This window comes from Leucopleurus acutus (assembly GCF_964270905.1).
Source record: "Leucopleurus acutus genome assembly, chromosome: 15".
Lineage (NCBI taxonomy): Eukaryota > Metazoa > Chordata > Mammalia > Artiodactyla > Delphinidae > Leucopleurus > Leucopleurus acutus.
The window spans coordinates 12620049-12639756 of NC_139157.1; the positions used below are offsets into that span (position 1 = coordinate 12620049).

General features: G+C 43.4%; 1 protein-coding gene across 4 annotated transcripts in view; it reads left to right on the top strand.

Annotated features, from left to right (window-relative positions):
* The window catches only part of CNKSR3 (CNKSR family member 3), a 101779-nt gene extending 82758 nt beyond the window's left edge, over positions 1 to 19021 (top strand). For 3 of the 4 annotated variants that reach the window (XM_082855281.1, XM_082855280.1, XM_082855279.1), the window contains exons 7-13: positions 102 to 161; positions 4724 to 4792; positions 5034 to 5180; positions 10679 to 10803; positions 13716 to 13921; positions 14406 to 14495; positions 17404 to 19021. In XM_082855281.1, the coding sequence (XP_082711407.1) occupies positions 102 to 161; positions 4724 to 4792; positions 5034 to 5180; positions 10679 to 10803; positions 13716 to 13921; positions 14406 to 14495; positions 17404 to 17702 (996 nt within the window). In that variant the 3' untranslated portion in view covers positions 17703 to 19021. The remainder of the gene's footprint in view (positions 1 to 101; positions 162 to 4723; positions 4793 to 5033; positions 5181 to 10678; positions 10804 to 13715; positions 13922 to 14405; positions 14496 to 17403) is intronic. The other variant, XM_082855282.1, reaches the window with a different exon arrangement.
* The last annotated feature ends 687 nt before the right edge of the window (positions 19022 to 19708 follow it).

The window sequence follows — 19708 nt, forward strand, 5'->3', positions numbered from 1 at the left end:
AAATGAGTGGTGTTCTGAAGGGACTGCCTTTAATGTTTTATAAGTTTACGTCTCACTTGCGGCTCTATTTCTAATGAGTTAATATGTCTGACTCACTCTAGGGCATGTACATCAAATCAACCTATGATGGATTGCACGTGATTACTGGAACCACAGAAAATGTAAGTGCTTATCCATTAAATGTAAAACCATTGTATGTTCCAGCAGAGTTGACAGAGTCCCTATACTTTTCATTTAAATGTGTGTGTGCTGTTCGGTTGTCTTATCTGTAGTGGGAGCAACCGTGCCTATTTTGTGTATGTCTGTGGCTAGCATGCAGCTCATCCAGCTGTCGTCAATGTATTATTTAAGTTGTCCTTTATTGCTCTCGTTCACACACCTTGCCCAGTTTTTACCGCCACCCTTGCGTTTATTATTATTATTTTTGCACCCTGAAAATGTTAACCCATAAATACAAAAAACAATGATCTCTTTGTTGTTGAGAATCCCTCTTATAAGAGCTGGAATTGGTGACCATATGTGTAAAATATAGTTTTTTAAAAATGGAATTTGTATATGTCACCAGAGTGACTATTTTGGGATTTTTGCATGACAAAGATTCTTTTTATAGAGCTGTATTTCATAATATTTGCATGATATTGAAATTTAGTTTTTCTCCCCCCTAATCCTTTGAATAGAAAAAGCAGGGCTGCTTCTACTGAAAGGGACTTTGTACCCTGTTATCTTCCTTTTGAAAATTCTGCTACATGAAAGGTTTTTCTTTAGCCCCTCAAACATTTTGAATTTGTGAAAAGTAGAGCTAATTGAATACTTTCTTTATGCAACCTACAGTATGGCTAGCTTTTGAACGACACTGATATGAAGCTAGAAATGTCTGAAAAGCTTCCCTGCATCTGTGGAAAAGAAGCATGTGTCTATGGAATTAGTTACTATTTAATCAATTAAGGCAAGAGGAAGTAATTCAAGAAACAAGAGACTTAGCAACTACTTTTCTAATCTGGTGGAAATATGTATCGGAGTTTGAGCTTCAGCTGCTAGGTCTGTTGATAAAATAAAATAGCATGATCTTTGATGAGGGTTTGTGACACACACTTGATTTTTGTAATAAGAAAAAAGTGGCATCGCTTAAGGCAGTCAATGAGTTATAAATTGATTGTGCAGTTCTGGGAGATGAATGAATAGAGGATGGTAGTGTCTTTAAGCATTCTTTGTTGAGCTCTACTGAGAATACACTGAGACCACTGGGAATTTTTATACCGCATGACCTAATAGGCAATAATGGCACAGAACGTTCTCCTTATAGGCTGGGGATGGTGCAAAAGAAAAAAAAATCACAACAAATGATCCTCCCTTATCCTTATCAGAGACTTTATATATTTTAGCTGAACCACAATGAGAACAGAGTCATGTACCACTCAGTACATTTTGCGGGGGCGGGGGCTGGATAGATTCAAAAGAATGGTGAATGTCATTTCAGTTTTTAAAAGAGTTAAAGTTTTGTGTCTAGCAATTTGGTGATTGCATTAACAACCAGACCTGTGCAGTCCCAGACTCAATCGGGTCTTTGAATCAATTTCAATCTCGGAAGAACATGTAGAACACTATAATAGTATTAGCAGAAGGCGCACAGATTTCTTCCTTTCACTGTCTGCCGCTCTCCCTCACCTCCCCCCTCTGCCCCCCGCCGCCACTTTTAAGGATGCGATAACTAAACAAAACTGCCTTTGAATCAAATGAAATGTCAAATGATACATTCTGTAGAATCCCTACCAGATCATATAGGACTGGGTGAGAGATTCAGGGTTCACCTGGATGTGGTCGATCCTACCGCTTCTGTACAGGATGGTAAACAAGTCATCCTAGAGAGAGGTGGTTTCCATCTTGTTAAAGATCAAAAAAGGGAAAACTTGTCTTTTTCCATCCGGTAATCCACTTTAAAATGTCCCTCATTCTTTCAGTCAATCACCTTGTGTTCATTGTGTGTCTGGAATATGCCAGATACTTTCTAATTCTTGTCGATGAAAGTGGGAAGTTAGGTAAGAGTCCACTTCTCGAGGGCTTGGGCTGGATAGGTTACACTTAATGCTGGACATTTTACACTTAAATGACAGTAGAAAAATGCCAGCTCCAGGACAGCTTTCTGGCTATCACTTAAGGTCGCTCTGACTTAAGCGACCCTAAGTCAGAATGTTTTAATGCAAGTCTAGTGTTGGGGGGTGGTCGTGGACAGAATTCCCAAACTGCATTCCCTCTATCTTGGACTCCTGGCTGAAGCAATGCCAGCAGGTCATCTCAGGCCTCCTGTCCACTTTTTCTGGGTTTTTTTGGAGGTTACCTGAGCAGCCAGGATCATTCCAAGGTGAGACTAACAAGATCTAGTGATTCTCTATCTTCTTTTTTGATGTTGTTCAAGACCTTGGCAGACGTCTTGATAGGACCTCATCCGTACTCCTATCCCCCACCCCCAAAATGAGTTGGGAAGTAGGTGAGCCTCTGAAGAATGGATGCACTCTTCTCCAGGTCATCACTCTTCTGCAGCAAACCAGAACAAGCATCATTTTCCAGTAGTCCGGCACATGGTGAAGATAGGCAAGAGCTACTGCCCCAGGGAGAATTTTGGTTATCAGGCTCTCTCTTTACCAGTGTTCTGCCAAGCACAACTCTTAATCACTTGGTAGGATATTTGAGAAATGAATGGGAGAGGATCCTTAGGAAGGGAAGTCAGTTCAGGACACCGGGGCTTGTTTTTTAGATTGCATATCTATAAACAGGGACTTCCTGGCCTCAGGGCCATCTTTTAGAAAGTGAAGCTACCTGAGAAGAATCTCCAGCCCAGGAAGATTAACTGGACTGGACTGATTACGATCCGACTTACTAAAGTTGATCTGTAACCATGGGTTAGGCATCTGACACCAGGGGCAAAAAGGAGCTTTGATACATTCGTTTGTTTAAGAAGTGCTTCAGTAGAAAGAGATTTGAGACAAGCCATCTCCCTGTGGTACCCACGATGCTAGTCTCTCAGGTGAGGCACTGCTGGTTGTTATGGTAGCAGGTTAAATGCTTTCAAAAATAACTGTTACAGTTACCTATGCCTTACGTTGGCCCTAGGTAAATCAAAGAGACTGTTTCTACAGTTTAACACTATTTGCTCATTTCCTTTCTTTTTTTTTCCCTCTCTCTCTTTTTTTTTTTTTTTAACTTGCTCATTTCTTTGTTGAGCCTACCACAACAGCTGAGTGAGAAAATTCAGCAAGGGTGTCTTGAGTTTAGTTGCTGTCCCCATCACTGTGTTCAAAGATGCTATTTTTAAAGGATGGTTGTAAATTGAAGATTCAGTCAGCTATGTAAGTCACAAAATAAAACACTCTGACTTAGATAACATTTGATTATAATTTGAAATTAAAGTTTGATCCTTTCTTTCTCTTTTGATCATAGGAAATATCTTTTTTTTTACATAGTTCTGTTTTATTTTATTCCATGCATTTGTTGTTTTTGCAATTAAATAATAATAAACTTATACTTCTAGGAAGGATTAGACATTACTCTTATTCTAAAATATTTTTCAAATTTCACGTACAACTAAATGCCAGAATGTTTAAGTCTGAAAAATATATTAGTGAGAGAAAAAAATTTGAGATGAAATTATGGCACAGATTCCTTTTAAGATGAAATAATCACTTCAACATATAATTTGTCAGGGGAAAAGTTTTAAGGTACTATTTTAATTTTAAAAACCACATAATAAGCATAAAATTACATTCTGCATCTTTCACTTACTATGTGTCCATAACACTGGACACATAGTAAGTTATTTAACACTGAATCTCAGTGTTCTCAAAACTCCATAAAATAAACCTAATGATATCTTAGGCTTAGGTAAAGGTTGTTGGCAGAATTTTTTCTAACCATTTTTTAAAATCACCTGAAATACCTTAAACATAAAGAGTTCAGTTTGATTCAGTGAACCAGAAACTATGGGAAAATATTTGACAGACAGGTTACATCTCTTTATCTGTCTGTACACACATATGTGGATGTATATATATTTGTATCAATATTTGCAAATTTGTAGCAAACTATTATTTGAGAGAAACAAAGCCTGGACTTTGTTTTGATACTGTGACCACACATGCACTTAGAATTCCACCTGAAAATGCAAAAATTTAAATTTTCTCTAAAGAAATATTTTCTATGGTCGCTATCTTTCTATGTTAATAGCATTATGATAACATGCAAAACAAGTTTAAGGAAAAGTAAGATTTCGTTTTAATAATTGCTTAAAGGGAAACAGTAGGACAGAGGTACATGATGATCTTTACACATTAAGCAGTTGGTCCACGTTAAGCAGTTGGTTGGCTTTTACAAGATTAATTTTGATAGAGATGTAGGTAAGTCTCATTTTAGATGAACCAATGGCTTTGATCAGCCCATTATGTGGACAGTGCGTCCCACTCTTCACGATAGGTTAGATGAACCTTGGCTGTTCCAACTGACAGATTATCTGTTATACCAAACTGCTAATAGAAGAGAGAACACCAGTACCCAATGCCAAGTTCTACAGGCTGTGTACTTTGAGGGAACTCAAGTACACTGTGTAACGTTTCCTGAGAAGATTATATTTCCATTGCTCGTTTTCTGTAGAAAAAAGAAGGGAGAAGAAATAGAAGCAGAAAGAATTAGGTTTAAAAAATATGACAGGTCTCTCTCTGTTTTTTTCTAACAGTCTCCTGCAGACAGATCTCAGAAGATTCACGCCGGTGATGAAGTGATTCAGGTCAATCAGCAAACTGTGGTGAGTTTGTTCATTGAGACTTCCGACTTCACATTCCCCTCTAGAACTTCTAAACCGTTTTGCATGCATTTAAAAAGTTTTCAATTTATATCCAATTTTCCATAATTTTAAGCAGTGCCAGGATGAACAGATTTGTGTCTACCTGTTTGCTCATAGCTGATTTCCTTGAGATAAATTCATAGGGGTTTGAGTTTTCGTTATTCATGAGCAAGTGTGCTCTCCTCATTTTCTTTCCTTGAAGGTGGGATGGCAGCTAAAAAATCTGGTGAGAAAGTTGAGAGAGAATCCTACAGGAGTTGTGTTACTGCTTAAGAAGCGGCCCACGAGTTCCTTCAGCTTCACTCCCGCCCCCCTGAAAAACCTACGATGGAAGCCGCCTCTGGTCCAGGTACTGTCACTGGTTGAAATCTTTCCTCTGACATCGGCGCAAGAACAATGTCCAGTATCCGATTTGTCTCCAAAAAGAAAGACTACACTTTGATTGGTTTCAGGAGCTTGTGCATGGATAATCATCCTATAATCTTACTTATATGAAAATAGCCATGCTGGAGTTGCATTGAACAGTATGGCCGCCACTAGCCACCAGTGTCTATTTCAACAATTAAAATGAAAGCTTCAGTTCCTCGGTCTCAGCGGCCACATTTCAGTGCTTGGTAGCCACTTGGTGGCGAGTGGCTGCCAGCACTACAGAAAGTTCCTTCTGGTCCTTTTCCTCTCTCGTTGCAAACACGTGCTCGCATAAAGGAATCCCGTTTGACCGCTGATCTTAGAGAGACCGCGTGGGGTTGAGCCCTCAGCATGGTTTAAAAAGCCAGGGGTGTAGACTGTGAGAACAGCCCACCCAGCGGGGAGCTGCATCACTCCGTTGTTTAGATTTGGCAGTCTTGGGTGATAATAAAAAGCACACTGGTCTTTAGTGAGTTTTATTATTTAAATTCTCTACACACAGTGTACTCCTTACTGCCTGCACCTGGCTGGACCATGCACCCTGAGCAACCTCTTCCTTATGTCATCGGTTCTTAGTGTTTAATTCCTAAATCATGAATGAAAAGCAATCACATTTCAGTGCCCTTTCATAAGATTGAGATTTGCCATTTATATGTAACTTTCTGTGATTTTATTGTACATCTTCAAATGGAAGGAACAGCAGTGGTCTCAAGCCATCAATTTGGACACTTCGTGATGCATACGGCACTGGAAGTATGCCTATGTGTGTACCTTAGGGGTGTGGAGGCATATAAAAGTAAAGACCAGGATGTGGAGGGTGGAGCCAGGAAGGGGCACGTAATTAAGTTCACTTTTTAGATAATAATGGAACATTATCAGTCGCACCCCAGCTGCTTCTGTTTGCATCGCTCAGTATAAGGGGCACCATCTTTCAATAGTTTTGGGATTCTCAGAGTGTGTTAAGTAACATCGAAGAGGTCTTCACTGATGGTTGATGGAGTGCTTGCCACACAGCAACTCTGTCAGCTCCTTGGTGCAGGGGCGTAAATGTTAGGTTCTGAAGAAGGGGCGGTGGGTATGGACAGGTAGGTGAAGGAGCCTCCTCCTGAGGAGGTGGGAGCCCTTTGGAGCCTGGAAAACTAGGTGGGATTTGGGAGGCAGATGGGAGGCTGTTTGGTGGAGGAGAGGAACGCTGTTCTTCAGACACACGCCCACCAACCGAGGATGTGCTGCCATCAGGGAAGGGCGGTGCCCAGACAAGGTTTCCTAGAAGCAGAGTGTGTGACAGACATTCTTGTGAAAGCGATTTAGTGCCTGTGCTTTAGGTAAAACTTGTCCGGGAGGGAGGGAGGCAGAATAAGGAGGCTAAGCCAGCAGATGCTGTCTCAGGTAAAGTCTAGTCTTGGCCTGTTACCCAGGTGTAACCACACAGCACGGGCACTGGTAGCTGTACTCAGGGGTGGCAGCTGTCCGCTGAGGGCAGTTTTCCAGAGAAGGGGGCAGCCGTGAGCTTTTCGTAACAAACGCTCACAGTAGCCGGGTTCACTGACTGACCCAGGGCTCTGGGTAGACACCACAGCGCTCCTGTAAGAATAAGTAGACCAGACTCTTTGGGGCAGAGGGTGGGAGAGAAAGCTGGACCAGTGGACTGAGCTGGATGGGTGGGTATAGAGTCCCAGGCTAAGGAGTGTGGACTTCATCTCACAGGTAATTTTTGTCAACAGGTTGACAGTTGATTTTTACACTAATATTTGCATCAGTTTGCTAGGGCCACTGTAACAAAGTACCAACGACTGGGTGACCGAAACAAAAGTTTATTCCTTCAAAAGTCTGGAGGCTAGAAGTCTCAGATCAAGGTTAGCTTCTTCTAAGGTCTCTCTCCTTGGCTTGCAGATGACCGTCTTCTCCCTGTCTTCACGTTGTCTTTCCTCTGTGTGTCTGTGTCCTCTCCTCTTCTTATAGGGACACCAGTCATACTGGATTAAGGCCCACCCATATGACCTCGTATTATTTTTTTAATTTTTAATTTTTATTTATTTAATTTTTTGCGGGGGGGATGCGTGCTATGTGGCATGTGGGATCTTAGTTGCCTGACCCAGGGATCAAACCTGCGCCCCCTGCAGTGAAAGTGCAGATTCTTAACCGCTGGACCACCAGAGAATTCCCACATGACCTCATTTTATTTATTTATTTATTTTGCGGTACGCGGGCCTCTCACTGTTGTGGCCTCTCCCATTGTGGAGCACAGGCTCCGGACGCGCAGGCTCAGCGGCCATGGCTCACGGGCCCAGCTGCTCCGCGGCATGTGGGATCTTCCCAGACCGGGGCACGAACCCATGTCCCCTGCATCGGCAGGTGGACTCTCAACCACTGCGCCACCAGGGAAGCCCCCTCATTTTAAATTAAACATGTCTTTAAAAATCCTATCTCCAAAGTCCAGTCACATTCTGAGCTACTGGGGGTTTGGGGGACACAGTTTAGCCCATGATACTACCTACACACAAGAAACACCAGTTGGGAGCTGTTACACGTGTAGGTGATGGGTAATGTTGTTCCGGGCGAGGCTAGGACGGGGCAATTCTAGGGAAAGACTAATGCAAGAGGCCATTTGGAAGAAGCATCAAGAGGACCCACAAAGCAGCACAGCATAGTGGACGGGAAGGGGCCCTGGAGCTGAACTCCTTGAGTTCAAATCCCACCTCTGCCACATCTTAGCTGTGGGACCTCAGCTAAGTATTTGGTATTTCTGAATCTCACTCCTAATTACTCATGGTGACAGCAGAGGTTTTGGGGTAGGGGTGAGGAAGGTAGGCAAGGCAAGGAAGAAGCAGATGTGAAACGTGGCAGTGAACCTGGGTGGCAATACCAGTGACAAAAATTAGAATGTCAGGAAAGAGCCATCTGGGAGGCAGAGATGACAGGTCTTCTGGGCATCACTGAGCTTGAAGTGACAGGAAAATTCAGGTGGATGTGTTCAGAAGGGAAGTGAAAATGATATCTAAGTATAGGCTAGAGTTAGTTCCTTGACCTATGGAAACTCACTTAAGAAGGGGCATGCTTCCTTTTTCTTTGGTTTTGTCTACCTTCCTGCCCGGTTCCACTAACTGTGTAATTTGCGGGAAGAGGTGAAGGTGAGGCGTGAGACACCTAGCTTTGCTTCTGACCCAGGGAGGAAAAACCGTCAAGATGCAGAGCCCGTTTTACAGCTTAGCTATTAGGCATCTGGTGATGTGTCCAGGATATTTTCAGAACATGAACTCTGGTAGACCAGTACTGCGTATAGTTTCTTAGCCCCCGCCCTGGCTGTTGCCCTGTGTGTCATTCTTCAGGGGTCTGTATGCCTGGGTGCCCACCTCTGCTGGGAGGGAGCGTCTTTAGTTCTTGTCCACATCATTCATGTGGTCACTGAAAAGCTGTTCATCGCTCTGTTTTTAGGCCACAATCATGGTAAACAAGGGTTATTTGTTTAGAAGTAACCATCAGTGTTGGAGTTTTCGGAAAATGCCTGTTCTATGGAAATGCTCCAATTTTCTTCTGTTTCTATTTGTTGAGGGCCTGGCCTCCTGGCCTCCTGGCCCCATGTTTTCAGACATTGTCCAAGATTGTCAGAATGAGATGTGGATCAATTATATAGTTCGGAGAGTTGACAGACTGTGGTGTACGCTCTGGGAGACGGTTTCTCTGGGCCTCGGCATCTCTCCCCAAAATGGGGCTGTCTTTCTGTGAGCACTGGCTACTCCCGTCCTCCCAACCCTTAGACTCCCATTCCCACTCTCACTTCCAGGAGATAGGGGGTCTTCCATCCATCACCACCTGGGCTAGATGGGGCGTAGGTGTCCTTTTATTACTCCCCGGGGTCTAGCACTGTCCTCACTTGCTGCCTCCCACTGGCCTTCACCCAACATCTTCGTGCCCTGACTCACTTTCTTGCTGTTCCTTTACCAACTAGAAAAGGCCAGTCATTGCTGTTAGATTGTAGAAGAGATAGGATTGAAGGTCTCACACAAGATTTTAAAATATTTTTTAAAAGCTGTGTGGATTTTAAATTTGAAAAATTAACTTGTGTGTATGTGTATAATACTAAATTAGACAGCATAAGGTTGGGTACTTACTGTGCGACGAGCCCTGTGCTAAGCCCGTTACATGTATTACATTACCTAATTCTCACAGCTACCCTGTGTTGCTACTATCTTTGTCCCTGTTTATTCCCATTCTATAGAAGAGGCACAGAGAAGTTGAGTGATTTGCCTGGAAGATACACACCTAATCAGAGGTATAACCAAGATTGCACCCAGGCAGTCCGAATTCCGAGCCCATACTCCTAGGGAGTGGTAGCATTGTTAGTAATTAGTGTGAACTAACTCATTCTGTCCTCACTGCAGCCCTACGTGAGAGGCACTGTCAGTATGGCTGTTTTTCAGAGGAGAAAACTAAGACTTGGGAGTTTAAGTGATTTGCTCAGAGCTGGAATTCTAACCTGCCTGACACCTGGCTCCTGGGCCTCTGCCTTTCTTTCACTATGCACCTAGGCTTTCAGAGCTCTTGGTAAATGGTTTGTATAATATATACAATAGAATACCACTCAGCCATAAAAAAGAATGAAATAATGCCATTTGTAACAACATGGAAGTACCTAGAGATTATCATACTAAGTGAAGTAAGTCAGAGACAAATACCATATGGTACCACTCGTTCGTGGAATCTAAAAAATGATACAAATGAACTTATTTACAAAACAGAAACAATCTCACAGACAGAAAACAAACTTATGGTTACCAAAGTGGGGAGGGAGGGAGGGATAAATTAGGAGTTTGGGATTAACAGATACACACTACTATATATAAAATAAAAAGGTCCGGGCTTCCCTGGTGGCCCAGTAGTTGAGAGTCCGCCTGCTGATGCAGGGGACGCGGGTTCGTGCCCCGGTCCAGGAAGATCCCACATGCCACGGAGCGGCTGGGCCCGTGAGCCATGGCCGCTGGGGCTGCGTGTCCGGAGCCTGTGCTCCGCAACGGGAGAGGCCACAACAGTGAGAGGCCCGCGTACCGCAAAAAAATAAATAAATAAATAAAAAGGTCCTATTGTATAGCACAGGGAACTATATTCAATACCTTATAATAACCTTTAATAGAAAAGCATCTGAAAAAGAATATGTGTATACACACACACACACACACACACACACACACACAACTGTATCACTTTGCTGTACACCTGAAACTAACACAACATTGTAAATCAACCATACTTTAAAAAAAACAAAACAAAAAAACTCTCGGTACATTTTGAGTGTCTCAAAGCAGAATACACGTTGGATGTTTCCAGTAGCTGCAGACACACAAATGACCTGGGCCCCTGTTTACCCAGGGGCTGGTGTTGGTTTTGGGGAGAACGATCTCCGAGGTAACGTTCATGCTTTTACACTTAACTCCCTTTCAGACCTCGCCTCCGCCCACAACCACTCAGTCCCCGGACAGCACGATGGATGCCTCACTGAAGAAGGAGAAGCCAGCCATCCTGGATCTTTATATCCCTCCTCCACCGACCGTTCCCTACTCCCCCCGGTATGTCGGTGCCCATTTCTGTGGTGTGCACGTCTCCTTGCGTGGAGGTGCTAGTGGTGGTGTGAAGACCACAAGTATCTCGAGAGGAGACGCTGCTGACACTCCAGTGTGTTGGGGATGAGTCTTGAATCCACCGTCAAAAAGTATCGCCCTGGGCGTGGGCGTTGGGGAATAGGTGAAGGGGGTCGAAAAGGACAGACTTCCAGTTACAGGCGAAGTCCTGGGGGTGTAATGTACAGCGTGGTGACTGTTGTTAACAATGTTGTGTATCTTTCAAAGTTGCGGAGGGAGTAGATCTTAAAAGTGCTCATCACAGGAAAGCAAGAATTGGTAACCACATGCGATGATTGTTTTGCCGTACATACGTAAATCATTACGTTGCACCTCTGAAATGAATACAGTGTTATATGTCGATTATACCTCAATGAAACCAGGGGTAGGGGAAGTGTGATCCTTTAGGGGGAAGTGTAGGAACAGATCTAGTTTTATGGGCCTTGAAGCCAGCCAGTATGATGGGGAGGGGGCTGATTAAAGCATGTGCTCTCGGGGACTGCATTGTTCTAATTCTTCACTGGCCATCGAAGTTTCATTAACTACACGGTACATTTATCTCTGGGGCAGAAGATAATAAATATTTCTGTGAGATTGATTAAAGTTACAGTTTTATTTTGCTGAGAGGGTTGTGTTCTCCGTAGGACTTAAAAAATGTGAAAATAGGTGTGGATGGGCTGTATTTGCGTGGCCACGTGTGTTTATGTGTGTGTGTCTATTATAAATTCTTCAGGATCGTTACTTTCTTAATGGCTATCTTAAATGTTTATGGTAAAATGAGGACGGTTATGCTAGATGTTATATAGGGGATGATTAAGGTATGAAAATATAGGCTTATTTATATCATCTTACATATTTACATATGCTGGTAAAAGTAGAGAATCTGCCTCATTTACGAAACATACATTTACTGAGAGTTGGGCCTGATTTACCATCTTATGCAAAACAGATGTAGTTCTTGCCCCCAGAGAACTGCCAATATCTTAGTCAACTGTTCAAGAATAAATTGAGAAATACTTAATCATGCTGTAATATTTCATAAGGCACAGTTTGGACTGAACTTACAGTGCTTTTTCACTTCAGGGTGGACTTTTTCATTTGTTTGTTTTTGTTTGAAGCTGTGCTCTTCGCTTCTGCTGTGTTTCTTTCCTGGGCACAAAGAAAACTTAATGTCATTTTCCTCTTCCTTGAGTCTTGGTTTGCCCAGAAGTTATTATAGCATGTAGAGCAGTGGCTGCAGTGATCAGGGGCTTTCTGGTTGGTAGACCAGGCTCTTCCCTGTATTCACAGACCAGAGTCCTGTGGTCACGAGGTCTAAATTGTGTTTAAAATTACAAGGAGTTGTTGCTTTTGCACATAGAGAGCAGAGGGTTTCACTGATAGAACAAACCAGTGTGTGGACTGTTCTATCAGAAACTGTAGGCTGTAGGGAGGATGGCCCCGACTCCCCTAATCCTGAATATTCTTGTCTGGGTCTCAGTGAGGGGTCACAGGAGCTGTGGTAAGAAGAAGGGTACGTACGTAGTAAAAGTGAAAGGGATCTGGTGCTTTGATTCTACTGGGGGAAACACGTGGGCACACGCACGCCATTAATGAAGGATATTTTATTTTATTTTTTAAAAATTTATTATTTACTTATTTAGTTTTGGCTGTGTCGGGTCTTAGTGGATCTGTGGCATGCGGGATCTTCGTTGAAGCATGCGGGATCTTTCGTTGCAACGCGGGCTTCTCTCTAGTTGTGGCGTGCGGGTTTTCTCTCACTAGTTGTGGCGCACAGGCTCCAGAGCATGTGGGCTCTGTAGTTTGCAGCACGCAGCCTCTCTAGTCGAGGCGCGCGAGCTCAGTAGTTGCGGCGCGGGGGCTTAGTTGCCCCGCGGCATGTGAGATCTTAGTTCCCTGACCAGGGGTGGAACCCGCATCCCCTGCATCGGAAGGTGGGTTCTTTACCACTGGACCACCAGGGAAGTCACTGAAGCATCTTTTATTAGGAATGAAATGTGCAAATGGTCACAGAGAACAAGTGGTGAGTCATGAAAGCTTTGTGAATGGGGAAGTTATATGCCAGGTTTAAAAGTATAGAAGGAGATAGATTCGTGGTGGGGAAAGGGTATGCAGGCAGCAGGCTCACTGGGAACACCAATAGGCAAGGCTGATCCTTAGACTGTTTTTGAACTCAGTGGATTCTGGGTTTATCGAGTAGTTTTGCAATGAGCCCCTAATGGAATTTACTCAGTGCCAAAAATTTAACCAGCTGGTAATCTGGACTCAACTAAAATTAATTTTAAGTTTTATTATAAGCTGACATTTAGAAAGAACGAAGTTGCAAGCAGCGGTCCAATTTTTGCTGGTTTCTGTACTTTGTTTAGAAAATAGACATTTTCCATTGGCCACTCTAAAGGCCCCTTTGTAATCTTTGACATCATTTCCAAACCTGACAACTGCCATTGCACATCAAGTGTCTTCTTTGCTGGATCTTGGCAAAGAGACTACTCCTGGCATGAGAAAAAAGGTTCAATAGATCATACCTTCACTTGTGGTATCTGTAGTAAGGAGGAGATTCAACTCTAGGACAGATGTACAGGAAAACCAGAGCTAGCTCTTCAAGATATATGTGTATCCCTTAAACAACTATGAAAAAAAGTCTCATTTTCTCTTAGTTAGTAGGATCATGGTATTTACTCTTATTTAATAGGATCTCTGTGTATTTGAGAAGCAACTGTGATTGAAAAAGTGTTGCTTTTTCCTCCACAGGGAGAGGAGGATTTGTTTTCTTCCGTGTGCCAGAAGCAGAATGTATCCTATAATTCTTCAGTGTGAGAGGATCTTCGTAAGCAACGTAATTATTGCCCTCTATCTTGCAGGGAAGAGAATGGGAGTTCCGTTTACGGATTCAGTAAATGTAAACAGCCACAGCCTGGCCCTAAGGGTTCTGAGTCCCCCAATTCCTTCCTGGACCAGGAAAGCCGGAGACGGAGATTTACCATCGCTGATTCCGATCCATTGCCAGGGTATTCCGTGGAAACCAATATTCTGCCCACAAAAATGAGAGAGAAAACACCATCCTATGGTACGTTGCTGAGTGTTTGTTTTGTTTCTCTTCCCCTCCCCCTTCCTTATTTGGAACTGTTGGATGAATTCGGCAGACTTGAAGGGTAATCCAAGGAAAACATAAACCTCAATGAAATTCTAAGTATGAGACCTTTGTTCATCTTTCTAAAGCTAAGGCTTGTTGAGTCATTACACTGCCTGGCATGCAAGCCCAGCGGGGTGAGATCATGTTACAGTTCCAACTTTCAGTGCCTGCATTTTAACTTGGAGCCGCTTTGCTCCATGGACCCACAGACGCAAGTCCAGCATGCCTCTGTCCTAATGGTTTGCTGTGGAAATACAGTGCCTTAAAATACTTTTCTTATTTTTAAACTGTGTTATTTTGCTTATGCTGAAGTGAGTGTGATGTCAGGGTGGGGGAGGGTCTAGTTCTAAATAAAGGGAAGGATTCTCTAAAGTCCAAAAACTGTCAGCTTTTCCTTTTCCTTCCCCTCCCTCTGAAGGCAAGCCCCGGCCTTTGTCCATGCCTGCGGATGCGAGCTGGATGGGGATTGTGGACCCTTTTGCTAGACCTCGAAGTCATGGGAGGAAAAGTAAGTTTAATTTAAGCAAACTGAAAAACACCAAACCTGGAGTCCAAAGCCCAGACCCTCATTTCAGCCCTTTTGTGCTCTAATGACCATAAAATCATCTTCTCATCTGCAAAATCAGGGGTTGCTGAAGGCCTCTAAGGTCCTATCTACGTGTAGAATGGCAGAAATATATATTCCTAGGTAGTGATTGTAAATCTCCTAAACAGTATTGTGTGCTTTAAAAAGGCTGTAGACACTGATGGTCCAATTTCTAAACACACAGAAATACACTATTCGTTAAACAATCTCATCGTCAATTTTATGACTGTTATTATTAGAACCTGTTTGATTTTTGACCAACAGACATGGGTGTTTTTCTCCCCCAATCCTTCTTGAGTTAGAGAGTAACTACTATTGGAAAAGAAACTTGTGTTTAATTTACCCTGTAATCAAAGTTACAGGTGATAGCACTGGTCTTTTGAGGAAAATGTTTATAGTCTTATTTTTGGCCAGATTACGTTCGATTGTCAGGACATCGTAACATTGCTTTTGTGGCACTGAAACAAAGAGCTGGTGAAAAGTTAGAGAACAGTAGGCCTTAGATTGTAAAAGGAAGAAGAGAAAAGTTCTGGAGGCCTAACTTCCAAAGTGATCAACCCCTGACTTCTCCCTGCGACTTGGTAAAGTTTGTCACCTAAGTACCCAAATCACCTGGATTACACTAAATTGGAAAAGGGAGAGGTTGCCTTCCAAGGTCCAAAATACCCTTAGTTGACAAGAAAAGCTGTGGAGCAGACAGCAGGGGGCAGGGCAGTTCTTTGTTTAGATTGAGAAATGTCCACATCTTCTTTGCCATTCTTTTTAGCATTTGAAGTCCCCAATTTAGACTTTTATTTCGTTTAAGGTTGAGATATGGGGTGTAGGGGTGGGGAGTGTGAGATCAGGAAAATGGAAAGATACTTGACCTCCATCCCACCTTCTACATTTTTTCTGGTGTTATCATTTTAGAAAGAAAGGTACCTGCATAATGGGCAATTAAAAAAAATAACAGCTTTTTTGAGAGACAACTCGCATACCATAAAGCTCACCCTGTTAAAATGTACGATTCAGTGGTTTTTAGTATATTCATAGAGTTGTGCTAATTCCAGAATATTCTATCATTTCAACAAAAAACGCCTGTAAGCAGTCATTCCTCATTCCCTCCTCCTTCAGCTCCTGGCAACCAAAAATCTACTTTCTTTTTTTTTTTTTTTAACTTTCATAGTCATCTTTTTTTTTTTTTTTAAATAAATGTGTTTATTTTTGGCTGCGTTGGGTCTTCGTTGCAGTGCGCGGGCTTCTCATTTTGGTGGCTTCTCTTGTCGCGGAGCGCGGGCTCTAGGCACGTGGGCTTCAGGAGTTGTGGCACGTGGGTTCAGTCATTGTGGCACACAGGCTTAGTTGCTTTGCAGCATGTGGGATGTGGGATCTTCCTGGACCAGGGCTCAAACCCACGTCCCCTGCATTGGCAGGCGGATTCTTAACTACTGAGCCACCAGGGAAGCCCTGAAAATCTACTTTCTGTCTCTGGATTTACTTTTTCAAGGCATTTCATATAAATAGACTCCTACAAAATGTGGCTTTTTGACAGTGGGCACTTTTTAACGTAACTTTTCCCCTTTGATTACAGAAACAAAACAAATTGTTGGAAAACCTCTAGAAGGTACGAGAAAACTAATCTGTAATCTGCTTCCCCAACCTAGAAATCATCACTCTGAATGTTTTGTGTATCTTCTAGTTGTTCCTATATTTACGTATTATACGCTTAGAAAAATGTGCAAAATGGAATAGATAGATATTCAGTAATACTATGAAAGGGGAACGTTAACAGGTGTATTTTTGGTAATAGCTGCATTAGTAATCCATCTTATGGCAATAGCACCTCTTCATTCAGTCTGCTATGGTTGAGCATTTAGGTTATCTGCGTTTTCCCCCCCAATTGTTAATATTGCTTCAATAAGCATCTTGTACGTAGTTCTTCATCCGTTTTTAAAAGTGGAATTTCTGAGTCAAAAGAATGCTACATGTTGCCAGGGTGCCCTGCATTTTATGTTTCTATTCAGTTTCTTACCCCCCTGCCCCCATCCCAGGGGGTCTACTGGCTTTTAGGGTGGGATCATTCTTCCTTCTCCAGAAATGTCCCAAGCCTTGCAGAGCATTAAAATCTTTGAACCCCATCCATTAAAGGTGAAGAGTGCCTGCCCTGCATTCAGAGTGATACCCAAAGGCATCCCACCTCCTAAATGCTCCTTAGGGATGCTCGCGAATAAGAACCACCGTTCCAGGGGCACGTGCTCTGGGCTGCAGGCATTGAGCAGGGACAGATGCGGAAGGACTGATAGAATTATAAGATTTTCTCTTTGGTTTTTTGATTTCAAGTGAAATCATGAAAATTCTACACTGATTAAGAAGTGCGGGAAAAAAAAAAAAAGGGCTTCCCTGGTGGCGCAGTGGTTGAGAGTCCGCCTGCCGATGCAGGGGACACGGGTTCGTGCCCCGGTCCGGGAAGATCCCACATGCCGTGGAGCGGCTGGGCCCGTGAGCCATGGCCGCTGAGCCTGCGCGTCCGGAGCCTGTGCTCCACAACGGGAGAGGCCACAGCAGTGAGAGGCCCGCGTACCGCAAAAAAAAAAAAAAAAAAAAAAGAAGTGCGGGCCCTCTGATTCTGCTCTGCCCCTGTGTTACCTCTCAGATGGAAAAGCAGCCCGAAGTGTGCACCTACCTCTTCCGTTTCTGCTTTCTCAGCACCCAGTGGTGTGAGCCTGGCCGCCTGGGGGGCCTGGTAGCCCATCCCTGGGAGGAGGGCAGGGTGTGCTGCCACCTTCAGAGGCAGCGCCATGCAGAGGATGGGTATTTTAACGAACTACTTGTGGACTTTGTCTGAAAACAGGTGAGGACGGCCTTTGCCGGTATTTCAGTAATGAGCGGATCTCTCCGATCACCGAAGAAAGGTCATCCCCCCCGTACCGTTTCTCAAGGCCCACGACCGAGAGGCAGCTGGTCCGAGGTGCCGACTACATCCGAGGCAGCAGGTGCTACATCAGCTCAGATCTCCACAGCAGCGCCACGATTCCATTCTCGGAGGAAGGGACCAAAAAGAAAGCCAGCTCCTCAGCAGCCAAGTCCTCTTCTCCAGAACCGTCCCTGCTGGTCAGCTGGTTTACTCGCCTGAAACTGTTGACTCACTGAGGCCTGCGTTCCCGGGACCCTCCCTGTCTCCTGCTACCAAGTGCCTTGCGTCCTCAATCAGCAACTTGTTTTGATTTTCATCCACAGTATTATGCAGCAACCTTATGCGATTTCGTGGGTTTTCTTTTTTCTTCTTCTTTTTTTTTTTTTTTAAGTTGTATACTGCACTTGGAATTTTGAAATCATTGGATGGGAACAAATCCAGAGAATCTTAGACGCTGGTTTATGGAGGCCAAAGGAGAGAAATGGGGAGAGTCCGCTTTTTCTTTTTGCTTCCTTGAGAGTCAGAACACGGAGACACACTCCCTAAACCAGAGCCTTGGCCAGGAATGTTATCGTCATTATGAGTATCTGGGCCATTGTTCTTTTTAGGGGGGTGGGACTACAGTTCGTGGCCAGTGTCACACAGATGTGTTGGTTTTTGGTCCAACCTCTTCACCTGAAAAAGCCAGTGGAGAAAGCAGTTTTGTTTTGATCTTTCAAGCTCCATGCCACATGTGTAAGTGTAGCAGCTTTGACTTTGAAATGACACGTGGGAAGCATCTGATGCTCTTTCAGAGCAGAGGTTTGAGTGTAGGCCAGTTACACTTAGTTAATGCCCTTTTCATAACAGTCTCAGTGTAAGTCAGTTAATACAGAAACACGTGAAAATGTTTAGATAGGGCTTACTACACACAAAGACGTTTATGGTTATTTGTGAAGGGTGTTGTATATTATTGTCTTTAAGGGAAAAGAAGCTATAAGATTTGCTGACAGCCAAAGTATCATTGAGAAAAATGAAACAACCATACTTAGGTTTATGAGAGAGACATCAGTTTGCATTTTGACCTGTTCAATGACTATCTTCTAGAAAAGAATGGACAGTTCTTCAAAACTGTACACATTTTGCTAATTAGAAATCTCTTGGAAGATCTCACGGTCACTCATTTTCAACTAGCATCAGGTATTTTGGAAAAGTGTGTCTGGATATTAACTCTTGTTTAAACTGAATGTATGATATTTTGCTAGAATGGAAAAGTACTATCTTGTTAATTTAAGTGTTTTAAATATAGTTGTATATTTTTCTTACTCTTAGTCACATGTAATTGATATATTTCTGTTTTGTGTCCTACATGAAGCTAACGAAAAAAGTGTTCAAAATGTTTTCAGGTTTACCAGTGACCACCTTGGCTGTTGCCACTGCGGGCACTATTGTTAAAAAAACAAAATAAACCCTCCCAACCATTTTAGGATTTTATGGATTAGAAATGGGGGCGTTGAGGGACCGTGTGTAAAGTAAAATTACATTTGGAGAATTTTCTGAGCTATATCTCTGGGCAAAGCTGGTATCTCCTATTCAAAAATATCTTCCCCTCACCCCTGAAATTGGAGATTGCTTGGAGTTAACATCTTCCTTTTAAAATGCCTCTGGTGGGACTTCCCAGGCGGTCCAGTGGTTAAGACTCCATGCTTCCAATGTAGGGGGTGCAGGTTCAATCTCTGGTCGGGGAACAAAGATCCCACGTGCTGCGCGTTGCGGGCAAAATATTAAAAAAAAAAAGCCTCTGGTGGGGTTAAGGGAGCTGGCAACCGCTCGCATATTAGTGTGAATGAATTCAGTCAGGCTGTTTTCCTGTCAACCAACCCCCAAGGGAACTGCAGTGAAGATACAGTTGTTTCATGGGGAATGAAAAGGGGTTTGGCCAGTGGAGGAGAGAAGAGACTTGGAATGCGTGATTCATTGGGTGCTTGACAATACAGTGTAAGGGCAGAGCAGGGGCGGGGAAGTCTGGTAACAGGGCACTGATGACTAGAAGGGACTATGGAAAGCGGGGGAGAGCCAGCCCTCGCCCTTTGACTGTTAGCGTGGCCCAGAAAATGGGGTGGCAACTCTTCCTCTCACTCTTCCTCTCACTCTCCAGATCCCCTGAGTAATGAGTTTAGTGGTTTTGGGGGTCTTAGCTGGAGGTCAGCCCCCTTTCTGTGGAGTAAATGTCCTTTGTGATCAAATGGCCATCCTCAGATGA